The sequence below is a fragment of the Ornithodoros turicata genome, chromosome 7 (genome assembly GCF_037126465.1).
Source record: "Ornithodoros turicata isolate Travis chromosome 7, ASM3712646v1, whole genome shotgun sequence".
In the NCBI taxonomy this organism is placed as follows: domain Eukaryota; kingdom Metazoa; phylum Arthropoda; class Arachnida; order Ixodida; family Argasidae; genus Ornithodoros; species Ornithodoros turicata.
In genome coordinates this window covers 33043180-33062768 of record NC_088207.1, presented here as the reverse complement: position 1 = coordinate 33062768, position 19589 = coordinate 33043180, and the positions used below count along the sequence as shown (strand labels likewise).

The 19589-nt window shown below is 46.9% G+C and overlaps 2 protein-coding genes and 1 long non-coding RNA gene across 14 annotated transcripts in view; 1 reads left to right on the top strand and 2 right to left on the bottom strand.

Moving 5' to 3' along the window:
* The window catches only part of LOC135400880 (kielin/chordin-like protein), a 167967-nt gene that overhangs the window by 42715 nt on the left and 105663 nt on the right, over positions 1 to 19589 (top strand). The window lies entirely within an intron of this gene.
* Positions 3760 to 6511, bottom strand: LOC135400575 (cyclin-dependent kinase inhibitor 1-like). The gene is made up of 2 exons (XM_064632411.1): positions 6112 to 6511; positions 3760 to 3857 (listed from the first exon to the last, which is right to left on the bottom strand). Exons 1-2 carry the CDS (start codon positions 6509 to 6511, stop codon positions 3760 to 3762), a joined length of 498 nt encoding a protein of 165 aa, XP_064488481.1.
* On the bottom strand, positions 6509 to 9458 carry LOC135400878 (uncharacterized). The gene is made up of 3 exons (XR_010424665.1): positions 9371 to 9458; positions 9087 to 9282; positions 6509 to 6965 (listed from the first exon to the last, which is right to left on the bottom strand). It is a non-coding gene; the product is annotated as an uncharacterized LOC135400878 (long non-coding RNA).

Here is a 19589-nt window from a genome sequence, read left to right as displayed (position 1 = left end):
AAGACGACCTTAATTTCCGATGCTCAGAAAGACTTGTTTGTGAAACGAAACGTGACGAACGATGATCCGAGAGAATGTAGAATCGTGCTGGAGGCATTACTGCATAATGCTCTAATGGCAAAACGAAACAAATAAACCTCAACATTTGACGAAGATGCCAGTGTGGAAACGGATGATACTTTAGTGAGTTTTAGTACATCGTACGCTATCGGCTTTGCGTAGGGATAGCATTGATGGTTCTGCGCACGCCCATAACAGAAAGAGAGCTTCGCGCAGTGCGCCGAACCACCCACGCTATCTGTTACGTACGCTACCGCTTTTGCGTACGATGTACTAAAACTCTCTATTATCCTTGCGCGGCGCGTTGTATGACAACGCCAAAAACGCTGTCCGTTACGTTCCAGGTCGCACCGCGTTCCGTCAACGAATGGCCGCGTGTTATGAGGGATCCCACGACCGCCCAGAGGAGCGTATACAATTACACCCCGCGTGCACTAATTCCGCGCGGACGACGATCCATCACGCCGTTGGCCCAACAGGGAAAAACCTGACAGAGGGTTAAAAATTTGTCGTGGCACGGACGACTTCCTCATCCTGATTGATTTGTCGGTCATCAGAACAGCAAGTGTCCCGATTACAGTCTGGGAAAACTGTCTGGGGGAGGGGGAAGTGGGGCGTTGTGTTGTTGCTCCCTTCGTGCTCTAACTACTAAGCTATTTATTTTAGTTATGTCTATATAGGTGATGGCACACGGCGTGTCTGGCTGTCCATTCGAGAACTTTTTTTTGTTCTTTTATCGTTTTCGCTGATCTACATGCGCGCAGGACGACCGGTTCACGTACATCTATGTTCGGTCATCGCGATGTTACCGAACCAATAACCAGGGCCTTGCACTCTTAAAACAGTACTTCACAACATAACACGCTAAAGGTGAATCATTACTGGGAATAATACCGCTGTCAACACTGATTTATGGACAGCGAGTACGGCTTTCTGTGACGTTTAACATTACTGCATAAGTATCACAAAAAAGGCGTACTTCTCTAGAACCCGACAAATCAGGTGAGAGAACGATACGCTTGGAAATAGTTCCCCAGGACCGTATTATGCGGCGAAGCTCCGTTTCCAAGACGAAGAGATTTGACAGAAATTCGGCAATCCGCAGTAAACCATCAAAAAAAAAAAAAAAAATTGCCAGCTACGCAAAGATCCACCCTTTAAATGCTGTACTTCACCGCATAGCACGCTGTTGGTTGTTGTGTGCAATGTGTTGCTTGTCTCTTCGCATTTGGACGAAGACGGGGTCGAGCGCAATTTGGGGGCAACTTGGATGATAATTGCCAGAAAAAAGGCATACGCTCCTCTCTGTGCTGCGAACGGCGTGGTGTGCGGCGAAGTTCTGTCTTTCTTTTTTTTTTTTTTTTTAGTGCTGCGTACGTAAACTGGAACCCAGTCGTCGCGAATTCCGGCTACACCCGCGAACTCACCTGTCTCAGGTCTATTCCACCTGAGCACACAAGCGAAAGTTCATTTCCGCTGCCCATGCGGTGCAACCGTTGCACTAGGAAAAACCGAACGCGCCACATATCCAGCAGTCCCGCTGTAAGCAGACCTGGCGGGTGGTGGGAGGGCTTCCGCTGCGGTTTCCCTGCTGCACCTTCTTTTCATTGCTGTTTTTTTCGTGTAAAACCGCAAACGCGACTGTGTCCGGTCGAAGCGCTTCCGGTCTAAATCCGTGGGAACTTGCGTCCGTATACGTACGGCAGATCATTGGAAAAGGCCTGAGACGCGACAGTCGAGTGATTTTTAGTGTCCCGATCGTTCCTTGCGTGAATCACGAAAGGCGGATATTGTGAGGGCGGAGTTCCATATAGTATATATAAAAAGAAAACAATGCTGCCTTTGGGTTGTCTTCTGTTGAAAAGACTTCGTTTGCTGACGTGTAACGGATGAGCTGAGCGAAATGCGTTGCACTGCTCGAAAGAGAACTTCTAAACCCAAGAAGGGGACCTGTACCGTCAAAGATATCGCGCTCTTAAAACAGAGCTTCACCGCATGGCACGCTGAAGGCCAACCATTGCACTCCTGAGCCGTGGAAAGCGCTGGGCGGCGCGCCCCTTTTGTGACAATTAATACGGCTGCGTAAGTGATACAAAAAATAAAAAAAAGCGATGCCTCTCGTTTTCAACAAGTCGGGGAGGGGGGGGGGGGGGTGACGATTGCATTCGGGATGAACGCTAGCTAGGAGTGAGTTAGATGCGGTGAAACTGGAAAAATCTTTCCAGGTTTGTTGAAAACGGGAGGCGTACGCCTGTTTGTGGCAATTTGGACGCATGTTACGCTGTTGGATATGTCATTATGTCGGATACTGCCAGCGGTACGCTCGTCAATACGACAGTCCCATGTGAAGCACAAAAAAAAAAAAAAAAAAGCGCGTGACGCCAGAAATGATGTAGTGTCTTAAAATCTAATTGGAAGTTGTTTAAGCGAGGACAGTAGGAAAAAAGAAAAAACAGCAAGGAAACCCCCTTTCCGATTCTGTTCTAAAATGCCGAGCCCGAGCGAGCTCCACTGGCGAGCAACAAGTGGCGGCCGAGATCCCTATACCAGAAACCCCAGATTTCCCGCCTTTTCCGACACCCAGATTTCCTTTTTATGGGTGTCTTCGGCCGACTCCCCCCCTCTCTTTGCTTCTAGGGCAAGCAGGTAAAGCGAGCAGGTGTCCTCGAACTCCCTCGCCTTTTTTCTTCTCTCTTGCTTCTTCATATGTTTTTTTTTTTTTTTACCTGGCTGCCTATTCAGCCAGCTTTCTTTGCACCACGGTGTTTCCTTCCCTTGTCCTCTTGGCGCGCAGGCGGGGAGCACACAAGACACACACACACACACACAAAAGAGGCTGCCGCGGGACTCAGTTTTCCCGCCAAAACACAGCGAGCGACCTCTCTGTACTGTATCGTATAGTATACATACAGTTGTTCGTACTGTCACGTCTTCTTTCGCCCGCTCATCAACGAGGCAATGTAATGTAATGGGTTAAGCGCAAGTGGAGGAGTAGCGAAGTGGTAAAATAGAAAGAAGCACGTCGATGCGTTAGAGGACGGCAGCCAACCTTGAAAGAAAACACGTGTATCCGACGTGCTGCTAACGTGAAATACGATCGACGCCCCAGCTCAACTGTAGCACCGCTACCGAACAGGACTCCTCTCTTTCACGTGCTCTGTTTGTCAACAATCACGAATGGAAGGGAAGCACTTTCGTCGGCTGCATGCTCTCATCTGACTCCCCTAGCCAACAGTCGCCCCGAATGACATCGTTCTCTCCCCCGAGAAGTCGGCCCAGGACGCATACAGGACTGATAACGACATCATTCTGTGCAGTGGCTGGCGTTTAGCGAGTCGATAATAACAGTAAAAACATGGAACACCGGAGTGCTGGCTGTGTAACGAATATCGATCGTTTAAAGTCCAAAGACGGAAAATATCTCCCTCAACGAAGCTCTTATCATTTGCTGCTGCTCTACTATAGGCTGCAACGATTTTTTTTTTTACTTTCCTATTTCAAGGGTCACCGCAAAGTAGCCAAAAACGAACGAAGAGCAAAACCAAATTTGTAAACGCCAGGTACATAGCTAACAGGATCGCTGCCATGTTAAATGTAAACTGTTCAATGTGTGTTTCTGTTCAGTGCATCCTGTAGAGTCATTCGAAAGCATGTGCACATCAACAGTGGCATCTTACCTCAACGTCTTATATACAAGCTTTAGTGTCCTGTTTCGGCGGCTGAAGAGCGACGAATCTTGCACGTGTCCGAAGTCGGGGCCTTGCACTCTGCTCGACGCTTGCGGAGCGGAAAGTAATCTGGAACAAGAAATAGCGTCAGGAACACCGTAAAAGATGTTCCTTTCCTAAAAGGCGTGACGGCCAAATGTGTCTCTGCATATCACAATTACTTAGTAACAGTACAAAAGTTCCTGACACCAAGGGGACCTCGAAAACCACCAAGCGATGTATCTACCACGACCTACTAGATTATAGCGACCAAGTCATAAGCGGCGACCCCTATGGGAAACCCGTCCGCACGATCCGCTAGGGGCGCTGCTCATCGGCCCGCTAAATCTACACCGCGATTGGACAATGGATATTTGAATTTTGAACGCGCAGAACTGGACGTACGACTACCGTTGCAGACGACAGCAACAGCTCCCATGAAAACGCGTAGAATGATGGTGATAATCAACTTTGGAAAGAAGCATTGCCCGTGTGGGACACTCACCGCTTGTACAAATATACTAAGGTAGGCTGAAGTACAAAGTATTGCAGAAATTGAGAAAGCAATAACCGAGCCGATGCGTAGCGCCACCGCTAGCTTCCAAATGCGGCGCTGGGAAGGGGTGCCTATAACATGGTCGTGGTATCTACACAAGACAAACACTCCCCCGCGCTGATATCCAACACCACTTCAAATCAAAGACCTGTGCATACCCTTTACACCAATCGCCAATTAATCATGTCCTCATTTATAGTATTCTGTACACCAGTGCTTGACTTAGTATCATAGAAAGTAATTCGTAGCAGTATGTCATTTCAATTTATACGTTTGGTTTGTCCCCGAATGGCCCATTCTTGTTCTGCAGTGCCCAAATTTCATTTCATGTAATTTCTTTCATGTTCTAATCAAATATCACATATACTCACTCACTGGGCTGGGAAAAAAGCTACATTATTGTAGCTTGACATGACCCAGTAATGTTCTTCATCAGAAACAACGTAGCATACATTTAGAAAACATACACTCATAACATTTATAAAATGTACACTCAAACTACAAGCGAAGGAAACCATAAGTGTACTGGATATCAGTGGCACAGAGAAGGTATCTAATTTCCTTTATGCTTAATTTCAAACAGTCAAGTTGATCGCATATGTTTAATAGTATATACGCAAGTGGCTGTATCCCATACTTTGTTTGAGAAGTGTGAACTTGCCACGTCGAATGGATAACCAGATTACTGGATTATAAAACCACACTTATTTAACCGAATTAAGAATTAACCGATATTTACATCTCTGTCAGTCTCATAAGGCTCTGAAAATTACTCACGGGCTCCATCAGGTACGCATGCTCCATTTACTAGTCCCAGCATACGTGTACAAAAATTACTTGACGTAATGAATATATACGCCAAAAATATAAATTTTGCTCTTTTTAAGGCTCGAAAAAAAAAACTGCATTTATTTCGGTTTTGATTGGACTACCTGTCCTGGTTGGCCATCGTTAGTTCGTAACGTAAAGTATTTATAAAGCACCATACACACAATAGCACTATTCTTCAAATTTGGTTTCTGTGGTCGGTAAGGTGGTACGTGTATGTGAGTCAGCGTAGCTAAAAGCAACCAGCGATAAACTAGATCACGACTCTTAATATCCTTAACATTCAGAGGCACGCGTACAAGGAAGTCTTCCGGCACCCCTATACTAGCCGACAGATACTAAAACGCCCAAAGCCAGAAACAAAAATTTGCAGGCAAAAAAGCCAGCATGTACCGGAGTCACACACTATTACTATTACGTACTGACGCCCTCCCTGCGACGAAAACCCTGCGGAAATCTCGGACTCCTACGAAGTGCCGTTCTTTTTTCCAGTTAACATTTATTCAAAATGTCGCCTCGGTGCAATATAGATGGCCAATATCCAAAACAACTCGCACACGCGCAACAGAAATTTGAATTTTAACGGTTTCCAGAGCAATACAAAGCAGTGTCTAGGCCGGTCCAGAGATGGCGCTGCATGTCCAGGTGAAAAAGACGAGAAAAACAACCCTGCACACCACGCCCCATGACCGCGATTGGAACACTTTCAAAAGCAATCGGACTGTGTTAATGACGCATATATAAACAGAACACACTCAGTGTGTGACGAGATAGCTATATCATGTGCCTTCAAACACCGCCAGCGTACGCAAACAACGTCGGAACATAGGGCTACAAGGATAGCGTCGGTCTCACTAAGCCTAAAAATGACTAACCTCTGTCGCCCAATAACACATTTCGTCATGAAACTACGTCCGTACAACTAAACAGCACTTGTTAAATACGCGGGCCTGAACTCACTTGTTATCGAAGTCTGCGTCGCTGTTTGGGAAGGAATCTTGGATTCAGTTAACGCCTGTACGGGCACATCATTATTTTTCACCGGTTCATCTGAAGTCGTCGACCTGGTTTCAGTAGCCTCTTCAATTGCAACGCTGGGCTCCTCTACCTTAACCCACTCAAACCGTCCATGTAACGGGGTATCCGTACGGGGATCGAAGTTGTATTTCTCCTTGAACTTCTCTTCTTGGATGCGCATTTCAGCATCCAGGTCCTGTCGGTTCTTTTCGTGATCCACTTCAAACAAACAACGCTTCGCCGATGAAACGGGTCTCGATGCACCTCCAGAGGGACGAAGGAAGAGAGTTCTTGACATCACCATCTGACTCAGATTAATACTCATGGTCACTGCGGCTGGCATGATTCTCCGTTCCGAAAAGTTGTATCACTTCAACGTTTCACATACGCACCCGATGTCCCGCCGTCTACGCACACCGGCGATCACTAAATTATGGCCGCAAATGACGCGAGCGGCGGAGTGCCTCCTCTCCCTCTGCTCTCCCTACAATCGAGGGGCGAGAAGAAAGAGGCAGAGAGAGCAACCAATGGAAAGTCGGCACCGCCTTCGAAACGCTCTTCGGGGATCTGGCTGCCGCTTGAAAGAAGCGGTTGCTCCGGGCTCCGGCATGAAAATCCGAATTCTCTCCTCCAACTACTTTTACAGAAACTGGAGAGCACGGTCGCACGCTGCGCGTCTGTATCGTCTTCCACTATTGCAGCCTAACGAAGACTGGGGCGTTGTGATGGATGCCATTTTGGGATGATTTCATGTGCAAGATGATATCAGGTAGGGAGTACGGCCTTGCAGCCGTGCTCTGAAAGAAAAAAGAAAAAAGGAGAAGAAGAAAAAGAAGAAAGCGTGTGGATGTTGTGATGTTCTCACAAAAATGGGAAGTGCAGGGTCGCAAGGGCTCCGTTGCTCGGTTCGCAATGCGCAACATTGTAATTTTCTACAGAAGGCTAATGGACTCTGCGATTGTGGAAAGTTTCCACATTAGCCTGCTCTTGAAAACTGGCGTTGCAGACTTGCGACCCTGCACTGGAAACTTTAACATCGATTGGAAAAGCACGACCGAAACAGTCAGTAGGAAATTCACGTTCAAAAGGAGCATGAAAGATACATCGAACGTTTTTTTTTTTTCGTTTTTTTTTTCGTTTTTTTTTTCGTGTATTTGTCTATTTCGTCTAGCCTATTTTCTTTTCTTTTTTTCGTCTGGTAGGAACACACAATATTTCCTTTGAGAAGCACGCATTTCTCGAAAGTGCACGCAGCGGCGGCGATCGCTCCCAGGTCTTTCTGGCGTGTTGTGACGTCAGATCATCCGAGCACTTTTATTGGCTGCCGAGAATCGTCTGCTACTGCGCAGGAGCAAGGCGACCGGTCTACTGCTCTGTTTCGGACGGATGAATGGATACTGCGGCTTTTCCCTTCGGACACTGGAAGGCAGGTCCCCCAAGGTCGCCATTTTCCCATGTATTTGTTCCTATCCCGATGCGTGCAATGATACCCCATTGTTACCAGACGTTGGCTTGCGTTTGATTGTAGCGCGCTAAAGATCCAGTTGAAGCACAATCCAAGCCAGGCCAAGTCACCGAAGGAGAAATGGACGACTGCGCCTGCGGCGCCTGGTACGACAGGTACGCTATGTGATGCACGCAGCTGTGCACTAGATCCTTCCGATCGCTCAACACGTTTAAAAACGGGACCAAAAAGTGAAACACCACACAGAAAGTTGTTATACGCGTTTTATTTGGACATATAAAGACTAGATTCATTCGCAGAAACAATAAAAACATTTTGCCGCTAAACTTAGCGCGCTGAAGTGATCCGGAACGGCAACAGTGGGGTATCTAGTGGCGGCCTTCTTCGTTGCACGCTTTTCCGAGGTGAGTTTGGGGGACCTGCTGGAAGGGACGCGCCAAATGCGACGGCAAAAAGAAAGAGAAGGGAAAAGGGAAGGCGCGCTCCTCATTATTGGGCGGACAACGTGACGTCGCAGACTTGTCAGCCAATGAAAGGAGCTTTTGTGGCCCATGTGATTGAAAGCTTCTTTGCTCACCAGGATAGCACGCTGCACTCGTACATTTTGTGCGATTATGTATCCCAGGACTCGCTATCCTAATTTCTACTCCTCCTGACATCCGCAGGAAAAGATGGCAAAGTCCCTTGAATAAGGCGCCAGAATTGTTTGAACAGTTGTATCGAAAAGTAGCTCGGCGCTGTGCATGCAGCGCACTAAAAACAAAAACAAAGAACAGAGCTTTAGAGCGAAAATTTTTATCTGTCTTAAATGACACAAAGGTGTACGTCCGGCTCTCTCAAGTCAGAAGCGATAACCATGTGGTTGGTGTAGAGCCTGTAGAGTTGTGAAGTTCTGTTTTTAGAGTGGATAATTCCTCTTTGTGTATTCCTCTTTGTGTAACACTCGATTGTGCGCTCCAGTCACTGCTTCTACAAGCGTACAACTGTAGCAGTGACGTAGCTCGCGAGGGTGGTTGGGGGTTCGAACCCCCCCCCCCCAAAAAAAAAAAACATCATACCTTGCGTTGTGCATTTGGGAAAGGGAAATCAAAGGCGAAATTTTCGTCTTCCGTGTAAAGAATCCGTAGGAAGCCCTCCCAAAACACTTTTCTGGCTACGGTACTCCACCGCAGTACTTTCTGAGGTGTTAGTGGAGAACAGCACAATATACAAATTATCCCGTGACAAAGAAATTTTCCTGTAAATATCGCGGTATTTTTCGGGCTACATTACTGTTCTGCGGTACTTTTTTTGCTTGGAAAGGGAGAACCGGGTACGAAATACAAAATAATCTCAAGTCCGTAAATTAGCATTCAAATATCATCAGATTTTTGCATAAAATGGAGAACTCAGCAATAACTAACACTAACGTCCAACGCGCGCTAGGACAAACATCACAGGGAGAGATACTCACATTTGGATGGCGCCTTGCGGCGCTGGTACCGCGAACCGCCTCACTACTATTTTAGAAGCGTGCCGCTCTTCGAAGCTGCTCTCGGTGACATATGGCGCACGCTCACAACAAGATCACGTGACCACAACCGTCTTGTCTTCCTCTCCGCGTCGCGGCAGACCGCAGACGTCCCTTCTTCTGCGTACCGTTCAGTACACTGCAAAGCAGACGACAGTAAGAGCAGCAATGACCCAGGGTTGCCGAAAGAAATCACGGTGAAAAGCAAGGCGGTTTCTGCAGTTCACCTTGCTTTGGACAGAGTTTTTCAATACGTATATTGTTCGTATAAGCTCCCGCTCGGTGCGTGGCTATGGCACGTGACCGGCTCGTGCTTGCGGCTCGTCCCACCCTCTTTCAGTTTTTCTTCCTTTTCGGCGTAGCCCCAGCGGCACATTGGTCTGGCTTCGCAGGCTTCCAGTTTTTAGTTACTTTTGTTTGGTGCGGAGCCACTCTGTGTACAGGCCAGCATGTGCTGCGCCCTTTGACCCGAGGGGATTTCTTGTCTTGGCGGATCTGTCGCTGTCTGCCTTCACGTGACTATGGTATGCTTCGCTGTGGACGGGCAGGTGGTAGCACGCTTGGTACACCACAGTGCGTATCGATACGGAGTGAGAGACGGTCAGGCATTTTGAGGAGTGGCTCTGGCAGGTGTAAAAGTGGACTGGGTTTGGGAAGAGCGTTGGGATTGGGAAAGGTTTCCTGATCGAAGACAGCCCTTTCTTGTGGCTTACTTGCACGTCAACATCGAAAGTTATCTATTAACATCGTCACAATTTCCAATGCAAGCATAAATGAGCGACGTTTTGTAACAACCGTTTCGTCATATTAGACAGTCTAAAAGCAAAACTTCAGCGCTCGCAGAACCGCCATTCAGGATGATAGCGTTCTACTACCTGCTTTGTTGAAAAGGGGGCCCAACGCTTCTTATTTTATTTATTCATTTATCTTTTTCTGGCATCCCACGCCGAAACTGTGAGGTGTCCGGGTTCGAATCCGGGCGCCGGCTGTGCTATCTGGGTGTGCTTCCTGGGTTTTCCTCAGATGTTCTAAGACAAATATCGGCACAGGTCCCTGCACTCTTAAAACAGAACTTCACCGCATAGCGCACTCCTAGTCCACCAGCACCCCGAATGACATTGTTCCTCCCCATAGTTTGTTGATAACGGGAGGTATATGCCTTTTTATGACACTTACGCAATTACATAAATGTCACAAAAAAGGTGTACGCCTCCCATTGTCAACAAATTCGGGGAGATAACGATGTCATCCGGCATTATCGTTGGCTAGAAGCATGCTGTGCGGTGAAGTTCTGTTTCAAGAGCGTGTGAAGTCGGCCCAGGACGCACGACCCCCCCCCCCCCCCCCCCCCGTCTAAGCGTGGCCGACTACGGCTAGCAGTCCCACCACCACCTTTTGTCACAATTTGGATGCATTTTATATGACGCAAAAAAGGCGTACTCCACGCTCTCCCCACAAATCAGAAGCGATTACTGTATCATCCGATCATTCGACGCCATGGTTATCGTACCGAGGATATGTCACCGATCTACCAAAATCATAGGCTCTATACTATTGTGCTACAGACACTCATAAAAGAAAACCTGAAATCGGGATGTCGTATGTAGACATTTATTAAAGGGGCACTGAAGTGCAAAATTTTCTCCTCGCCAGTTGAAAGATGCTGTTACCTTGACAGCAATACAAATGGAACGGGATTCATCTGTTTCCACCGCCTCTTTACTTGTAAGAAGATTTATCGATGATTTGTTGTTGTTGTCAAACGAAGAGTCTATCATTTATGACTGTGAACGTGTTATCAGGTCTGCCGCTCCCGAACTGGATTTCACTGTCGAACACACCACGAATGGCGAGCTACAATTTTTGGATGTACGACTTTTGTTCAGCCCTTATCTTTGCTGGAACTCTGGCAAATTAGATCCTAAACCTATCTTGCCTGCTACTAGCTGCCATTCAAAAACTGTCAAGTTTAGAGTAATTACGGGCCTACTGTCAAATACTCTGAAAAAGGCTTGTGTTCACCAGTTGCATCCTTCTCTGTGCCACCAACTATCTCGGTTGAGGGACGCGGAGTAGGTACTCCCAATGCACGATTTTTTGTGGTCTGATGTCGCTTGAAAACACCCTTTTTCCGGTTCCCTAAAAGAAAAGAGTGTTACTGGTCATCGTGTCGTAATTCCTTATTTTCATAAAATATCTCATAACCTGCTTTTTGTTGCTAAGAAATTTAGTGTGAACCTTATATTTAGAAATGACTTTTGATTAGACTCGTTGACCCCGTTTGAAAAAGTTGAAACACCGTTTAAAATTCACAGAACTGTGTATGTGAACTGTCGTTCTAATATCGTCTATAAGATACCTCTGGAATGTGGTTTCTGTTATATCGGCCAAAGTAAACGTTGCCTAAATGATCGCTTGCGGGAGCATGCTCTCAAAGTAAAAAATAACGATTGTTCTTCCGAATTGGTAAAACACCTACAAGTTTGTGGAGGTTGTGCGCCCAGATGGCATGAAACCTTTGTAGTGTCCAGTGAAGGTGACCTTAACAAAAGGCTTGTGAAGGAAACGCTGTCCATTATATCACCTGGGAACTGTGCCGGCAAACCTTCCCTGACCTTCCCGTTGGATTTGGGGATGTTCTTGCGTCCTCCTCACCCTTCTGTCTCACCCACTTGAACTCAAACACAAAAACAATGTCCCGTGTCCCAACAATGTTCAGTAAGCTCCGTCTTAAACCCTATGGCGTGCGTCGTGCTGTTTATGTCCCGCTTATGTTCTTTGAAACGAGTGTTCCGTTTCCTGCCTGTCTCGCCAATGTAGCACGTGTCACAGCCTTGGCATTGTAGTTTGTAGACTACTCCAGACTGGTCTTCTGGGGAGACGGGGTCCTTTGGTTTCGAGTCCTGATATCTAACGGGAGCAAAGATCGGAGGATAGATTCAGAAACGCCTTTGACATAGGGGATTACAACGCGTGTCTGCCGGTGGCGGTTCCCGTCCTGCGGCCCAGATGCTTGCATGCGTTTGCGAGTGTCCTCAATAAACCTGCGTGGGTAGCCACGTTTGTCCAAGTAATCGGCGATCGTCGCGTCCTCAGAATCCCGTAACTCGGCGCAGGATGATAACTGTTCAGATCGGTGAAATAACGTTTGTACCACACTCCGTTTGTGCTCCGTGGGGTGGTGTGAGTCAAAGCCAAGGAAACTGCCGGTATCACAAGGCTTTCGGTAGACGCACGTTTGAATACCTCCCGAGCTAAATCGGCACGCACACACATCCAAGAAAGGAAGCTTGCCATTTTGTTCCACTTCGTAAGTGAAATTGATCGATGGCTCAATGCTGTTTAGAACTGAGTGGAACTCGTCAACGTGGTCACTGTTGAGAATCACGAACGTGTCGTCGACGTACCGGCGATAGAACTTGACCGGGTGGCAAAATCGTTCCATGGCAGTTTCTTCAATATGCTCCATGACAAGTCTTGCCAACGTGACCGACACTGGGCTACCCATGGGGCAACCTGGCTGTACGCCGAAATAAATCTTTGAAAATAAAACATTAAAAATCCACGCTTAAAATTACACCCTTCAAAATCCATTTCCTGAAATAAACCGCTTAAAAATACACGCCCTCAAAATAAACACTGTTAAAATAAATCATGGTTAGGCTTAGGAATGAATTGTTCCGTATGATAGGTTATGGGCGACACGATGTTTTTTCTCGGCGGAACACGCTATTATGATGTTTCTTACTTATGTTTGTACTGTAATCTGGTGCCGTTGAAGGTGAAGTGCGTCTGATTGAGGCAGTACCTCAAGAGAATAGCCACCTCTTCAACTGTGAGCGACGTTCGAGCTTGTAGGCTGCTTTCCTGGCGTAGTCGTGCCTCCGCCGCCTGTACCGCGAGATCTATAGGAACGTTGGTGAACAGAGACACCACATCAAAGCGGTGCGCGGACAAAATCTCACCGGATATAACCTCACCGGACAGAAGCTTACCGGGGGCGGACAAAAGCTCACCAGAGAGGGTGACCAAGTTAGGTTAGGAGGGTTAGCTGAGCAGAGGCCAGAGGGTTAGGTGACCAGGTGAGCATACCATAACCTCATTTTCGTTGAGAACTTGCGTCCGGACCAACTCTACAAACTCCTTCGAGTTGCGAACCGTCAAGCTGTTGATTTTCCCACTTGAACTCTTTATATGTTTGTGTAGTTGAGTAAACGTTTCAGCTGTGTTTGAGACCTTGTCTGTGTTGTCGTTGTTTGTCCCCCCAGTCTTGGGTTTTTTTAAGTTATGGATCTATACCACCAGCTCGCTTGCTACCTCTCTATCATCTCGTTAGGGATTAATACGTTGCGTCGTTTGTGATTTATGCGCGAACGAAACTGTAATTGGCGCGTTCCCTCTCCTGTCCTTTTCAAGGAGAGCGGCCTGTCATTGGTTTCCTCATAAGATTTGGCCAATCACCGCGGGAGATCGTTTGGAGAAATTTTTGCACTATAGTGTCCCCTTAAGTCTGTACTCCAGATATTCTTCGAATAAACTGTTGGCCGGCACCGGGTTTATCGTGTTTAACTCTTCTTGCAAAGGAGCTGGTTCATCATCGTCTACAGAGTACACTTCTTCCGATGTTCATTTATTGAGTTTGGACGTGGAGCCATATATATGTATAAAATATAATTCTACTCGTATAGTAGATGGGGGATTGTGGAGTCAGTTTTGTCTATACAGTCGCGTAGATCTTGTAATAAATGTTTAAGGCAAATAATCTGTCATTCCCACTTTAGCTGGTTACGGTAGTATAGTATGTAGCTAGTGCCCCTCCTTGGAAAGCAACGGAAGCACTAGGGAAGGGGGAAAATGGAGAGATGAATCGCACGCATGAGATTGAAATACAAAAGGAAAGTGGCGGTATACAGAGTGCTCCAGAGTTTGGCTGCAATTTCCTACAATTTTCTGAAACCAAACTTTTTTTTTTCTGCTTCTTCCTACTTTGGCTTCCCTTCACGAGGGAGATAGATCCTAGCAAAGCGTTAGGAGCTGGTCTACAGCATCGCCTACTCACCTCAATGCGGCGTTTTTCTTTTTTCTTTTCTTTTTTTTTCCCCTATTGATCACCAGACTGTGTTTGTGCGGGTATTTCTCCAATGAAACTCTCTGCTGCTTGACAGCGCTCACCTCCGGCAACGGACTGATTCGGCTGGTCCCTGCTGTTGCGACCGGCCACCGTTTTTGGGCATCCCTTCGTCTAATCCGTCGCTGTCACGACTGGACACGTTTCCGGCAACCCTTCGTAGAATCCGTCGCCGGCCAAGGACGCGCAGCGAGATAAACGCCCGCAATCTCCATTCAGGGAGTGAAAGGAGCCACGCCAATGCATAGAACAATGGCGCAACGCAAGGTCTTGAAGAAAGGCACCAGATTCGGCGTCCCGTGGGAACCGGACTAGCACCTGACGGGATGGCGTACTGAGTCGTGTGTTCGTGTCGTCCCTCTGTGTGCCCAGTCTCAGGCTTTTACATTATGGAGAACCGGACTAGTTTCGGGAAGACCAAGACCAGCTTGAAGCCCGTGTCAAGGTTGTTCCCTCGCCCAAAACCGTTATATATAGCCGTTGGGCGCCATTGCCCATAGCTCTCATTCTTGCCCTGACCATGTCACTGTAAAAAAAACTTGTACATTGTTCATTCCCGCGTTGATGCCTCGGTTCGCTACCAATCCGACTTACAACCCAAGACGCAACGCTGCAGACTGTCGTGGATGAAGGTATCCGCTCCTTGCACTAGGCAGGTGGAGCCAGCGTCGTATGTCCCCTACCGGCGCTGTGCAAAATGTTGGGTAGTGAAGGGTGCGTATCCTCGCTTGCTTTGACTACGCGATTTGACTGCGTCGCGGCTGTTCCTGCTCTACTTGGCCTCAGAAATACTGTAGCTAAAGTTGTTGGATGTTGTTATGACACAGTTTCTGACCCATGAACTGCCTGGACTTTTTTTTTTTTGATAGAGTAGCGCTGTCAAAGGGTCAAGGATCTGTGAATGCACATCATTCCGCTGAAGATTTCCCGGGGTATTGTCGTAACGTGTGCTGGCTTGGACTCATGCCAAAATCCCTGACTTTTGCGGAATTCTATTTCCGCACGCATGTAATCTCAGAAGTTGTCTATTTGCCCAATTGTTATGTTGCGGTTGAACGGTTATGGTATTATTATGGTTTTTGTTAGATATGTAGAGTTAAAACACGCGGAGAGGTAGGTCACGGCTACGTTGGTCCCTGAGTTTGCATAAACTATTCACAAACGGTACAGGTGACAATGAATTTCAATTAAAATTGCCGCGGATACTGAGCTGGCGTTTCCTTGGCCTGGTGGCTCTCTGGTATCAACGAAATTATGCATATGAGAGCGCATTGCACAACTTTAATAGTATATTCTGCAGAAACGTTCGAAATGAAAATGAAATTTCGAAAATGCAGAACTACACAGCAATTTTTAGACATTATTTCATTGAACAGTAGACATGACGGCACCTTTAGCTTAATAATTACGTAAGGTCTCTTTAGGTTCATGATTAAAAGCGTTAAAACCCCACTGCCGGGGAGCTAAAAAGTCAGACACAGACACATGCACTGACGCCGTTTTGCGTTGTTGCCGTTTAGAAAGCCCTGTAATGAGGGGTGGATTTCCGCGTAATTTCCTGCACACTTAATAGTGTGTTTCAGTATAACCGTGGTATAACGTACGCTGTCGCCTTTGCGCACGTAAGGGAAAGCGTTGGTGGTTCGCACGCGCAAGACACAAGCAGCGCATTGCGCAGAACCAAGAGGCTATTCCTTACGTATACGCAAAAGCGACAGCGTACGGTATGCTAAAACTCACTATTATCTATTACGGGCCTTTCCTATCAGGATGATCGTGTAGTACCGCAATTTCACCTCTCCCTCGAATTCCACAAGGAATGTATCAAAAGAGAAACGTGAAGAAGTAAAACCCACCGCAAAAAAAAAAAAAAAAGCATCAGAAGAAAAAGAAACCCGTAAAAACCAGCAACCGTAAAAATGTCAAACCCACGGAAGAAAGTGGGAGTATTCGACTCCTTTTTCATTTCGGCGAGATTTGCCTGGCTAGAGTCATGCATAGCAAGCTCGTCGCGTCTTATACATGTTTCATTACAAAAAATTACAAACGTGCAGTGTAACTTTGTCTAACCTAGAGCCACTAAATAAAGGTGCGCTGTACTGAGCGATTGTAATAAGCTTCGCTTGAGTGGACACCATTTAGCGAGACAAGTCAAACCGAAGGAAAGCAGGAGACCCGCCCGAAGTTACTACTCAAATGTTAACAAGTGGCTGGTAGAGGGCGCTCCAGCTGCTGGAGAAACTCTACTGCAAGGAGCGGATACAGCTATTCAGAACATTGCACTGCAACTCTGCGTGGACATGGAGAGTTTGCCACAAGCGACCACTTAGGACAAACCTATGTCGTACATTAATTGCATTAATTAATTAATCAATTAGCCCGTTCCAAATTTAACTGCAGTGTCGTTAATGGCACCTAATATCTGTCAACAGACCTGTCGACTGACCTCGAATCTTAAAAAATGTCACCACTGCCTTTTATGTACACTACGAAGCGGCTCGTTGTCCCTACGCCAAGTCGTGTTTATGTCACTTGCACGCGCAAAAAAGAAAACAAAGAAAAAGAAACTGGATAAGATATCGCATAATAATGAACGACACCCTCAGAGATATTTCCAAACCGCCCGTATACAATTTACATGTCAATTCATCAGAGTGTGGGGGGTTGGATATTTGACCTATCTGCTCTCTTTCGGTCTATGCACGAGTTGCAGCACAGTTCAGTCCGTCGGCTATGTGGGACCAGCATGATCTAAATCACTCTCGGAACACACAATAAAGCTATTATGATCGTGAAGCTCGATTAAGATCACTCCGGATTCAAGTTCGTCGATAACGCACGCGGGTTATTCCTCCCTGTCTCGCAGTGTTTCTTGATGTCTGCGCGATTCTTTGTGGGGTGAATTGAAGTGAATAGTGGGACAGTTGTGACAAAACCTCGAGAGGACGTAGTATAATAAAGGGACCTCGCTCCTGCCTAAATCATAGGGTCACAGCATACGCATTCATCTCACGCGGCGATATACGGTGCGAAATTGCGCATGAAGGTATACGCGACGCGTTGGCTTATACACAAAAAGGCTTATGGCTTAGGTTGGCTTATGCGCGTTGGCTTATGCTTCGAGAATAGCCTTTGGGTAACCACGTGAGAAACGAATCGGTATGAATCTGTGACGAACCATTAGTGAGTTTTTTTTTTCTTCTTTCCTTTCCGTTTTTTCTTTCTTGTGTTCCTATTCTTGTTTTTCTTTTTTTTTTAATTTTTCACTCGAATGGCAGGTTTGACGACTGACTTTCCTCGTTTTCTTCCAACAGGCTTGTACCCCCACGTGACCTCTGGTTGAGATGCTCGCAGTCATACCACTGCCGGATGAGATCCGCTATTCGCGGTGATCCAAACGGCAAAACTTGGAATGCAGCTTAACACTTGTTTCTCATTTCTTTGGCATCAAAGGAACACTAAAGTAAAAAAAAAAAAAAGAAAGTATCCTCGCGGCATGAAAGATTCCGTTACCTCAACACCGAAGGAACGCTTGATCCATTGCGCGTCTTATTGAACGACGATATACGAAGCAATGGCATGTAGGTCCCGTTACTTTCTCCATGAATGCACACGTGGTCCAGCGCACAGGTCGTGCATTTAGGAGAGGAAACGCTCATCTGAATGGTAATCTGAGACACGTACGGGGCAACAGCTGGATGAAGCCAGCCAGGAGCAAAAGCTGAGTACGATGGGCGAGTCACCGCAGATCATGGTACGCGAACCATTTGCGTGGCAGATGTGGGGAGCCCTTCTCTGCATTTTGCACCACAAATTAAGGGCCCCGTGGGTGCACTTTCGCGAGATAAAATAACACGCGTATTCTGCGGGCGAATTCGTCGTCGAAGTTGTCCTCAGTTGTGCAGGGTGAAACCGTGTGCTATATACTGATAGATTCGAGCGTGCTGATCGTGCTATTATGTTTCTTTCTGTCCAGTGACAAACACCACATTTTTTTTTACATTAAATGTTCTTCGCGTGGTTTATTGTTCCAGTCGAATCGTGTGAATGTTCGTGCGAATGTTCAGACATTCGTACGAATTGCTACTAAACAGAGGACGTGATACAACGTGGTACACTGTGATGCATTGGGACTGGGATTCGAAGAGAAATTTAAGTCAAGCTAAGAGAAGTTTAATCCGAATTGTTCCTAAACTGATTCGGGAGGAAATAATCGGGAGGAATCGGGTTTAAACCGCAAAGTCAAACCCTGCTTGTATTGTTTCTTGTGTTACCAGTATTGCATTTTCAAGTCTTCTACAGCTTCCTGTTGTAGCCTGTAGCTTCAGTTTTCTGTGATGTGTGCGTATGTGATGTCTACGGACATACCATTGTATTTTGCGTGCGTACAGCACCAAGGTCCTTATTGTGGTCGTTCTTGAGCACAAACTAAACCGCATTGTCCTTATCAGCAGCATTATTATTCTTTCCTTTGCGTGTACAGCAGACGTACGTGTCTATTTTGCGACATGTTCTCGAACATTGTGATATCGCAGACTGCATCTCATCGCGTGGAGAAAGTGCCTTTTGACATGTGGCTTAGAGGATGTCTCGCTAGGTCAGTTCTCAGCTGTGAACGTCTCAAAACTTATATAAAGGCTGTTACAGGGCTCTTTTGAAACATTGGTGGTGGTGGAGGAACAGCTTGCCGTAGACGGCCACGCTTAGGCCGGCAACGTCACGACTATCGCAGGAGGGGACAGTGCGGCCTGGGCCGACTTCACAGAGAACTGTGCCGACATTTGTCTTAAAGCGTGTGCGGAAAAGCCTGGGAAAACACCCAGACGGCACAGCCGGCGCAGCCGGCGCCCGGATTCGAACCCGGGTCACCTCCAAGTCTCGGCGTGGATTGCCATCACCGTAACCACGAGGCCAACTCTTAAAATTTAACTTCACTGCATAGCATGCTCCTAGCCAACCATCATCCCGAACGACATCGTTCTCTCCCATGTCTTATTAAGCACAGGAGGCGTACGCCTTTTTTATATATTTTCAGTCCCGTGTTAGCGCCGCGAAGCAACTGTGGCTATGAGGGGCGTACAGACGTGGACAGATGGAGGGAGCACAGCAGGAAGGCGTGACGCACAGGGGGGGGGGGGTTAGTATGCGTACTGGGCCGACTTCAGGGGCGTACGCTTTTTGTGACACTTATGCAGTTATGTTAATTGTCACGAAAGGGTCCACGCTTTCCACAAATCAGAAATGATGACGACAACATTTTGTGCAATGAATCGCCTTCAGCATGTATATGTGGCGAAGTTCTGCCTCAAGAGTGTAGC

Bases quoted from the DNA above. Each gene is read 5' to 3' on its own strand.
- LOC135400575 (XM_064632411.1), bottom strand. From the start codon at position 6,511: ATGCCAGCCGCAGTGACCATGAGTATTAATCTGAGTCAGATGGTGATG. The intron at 3,858-6,111 runs GTGAGTTCAGGC...TTCTTGTTCCAG, and splicing joins GACGCAGACTTCGATAACAA to ATTACTTTCCGCTCCGCAAG.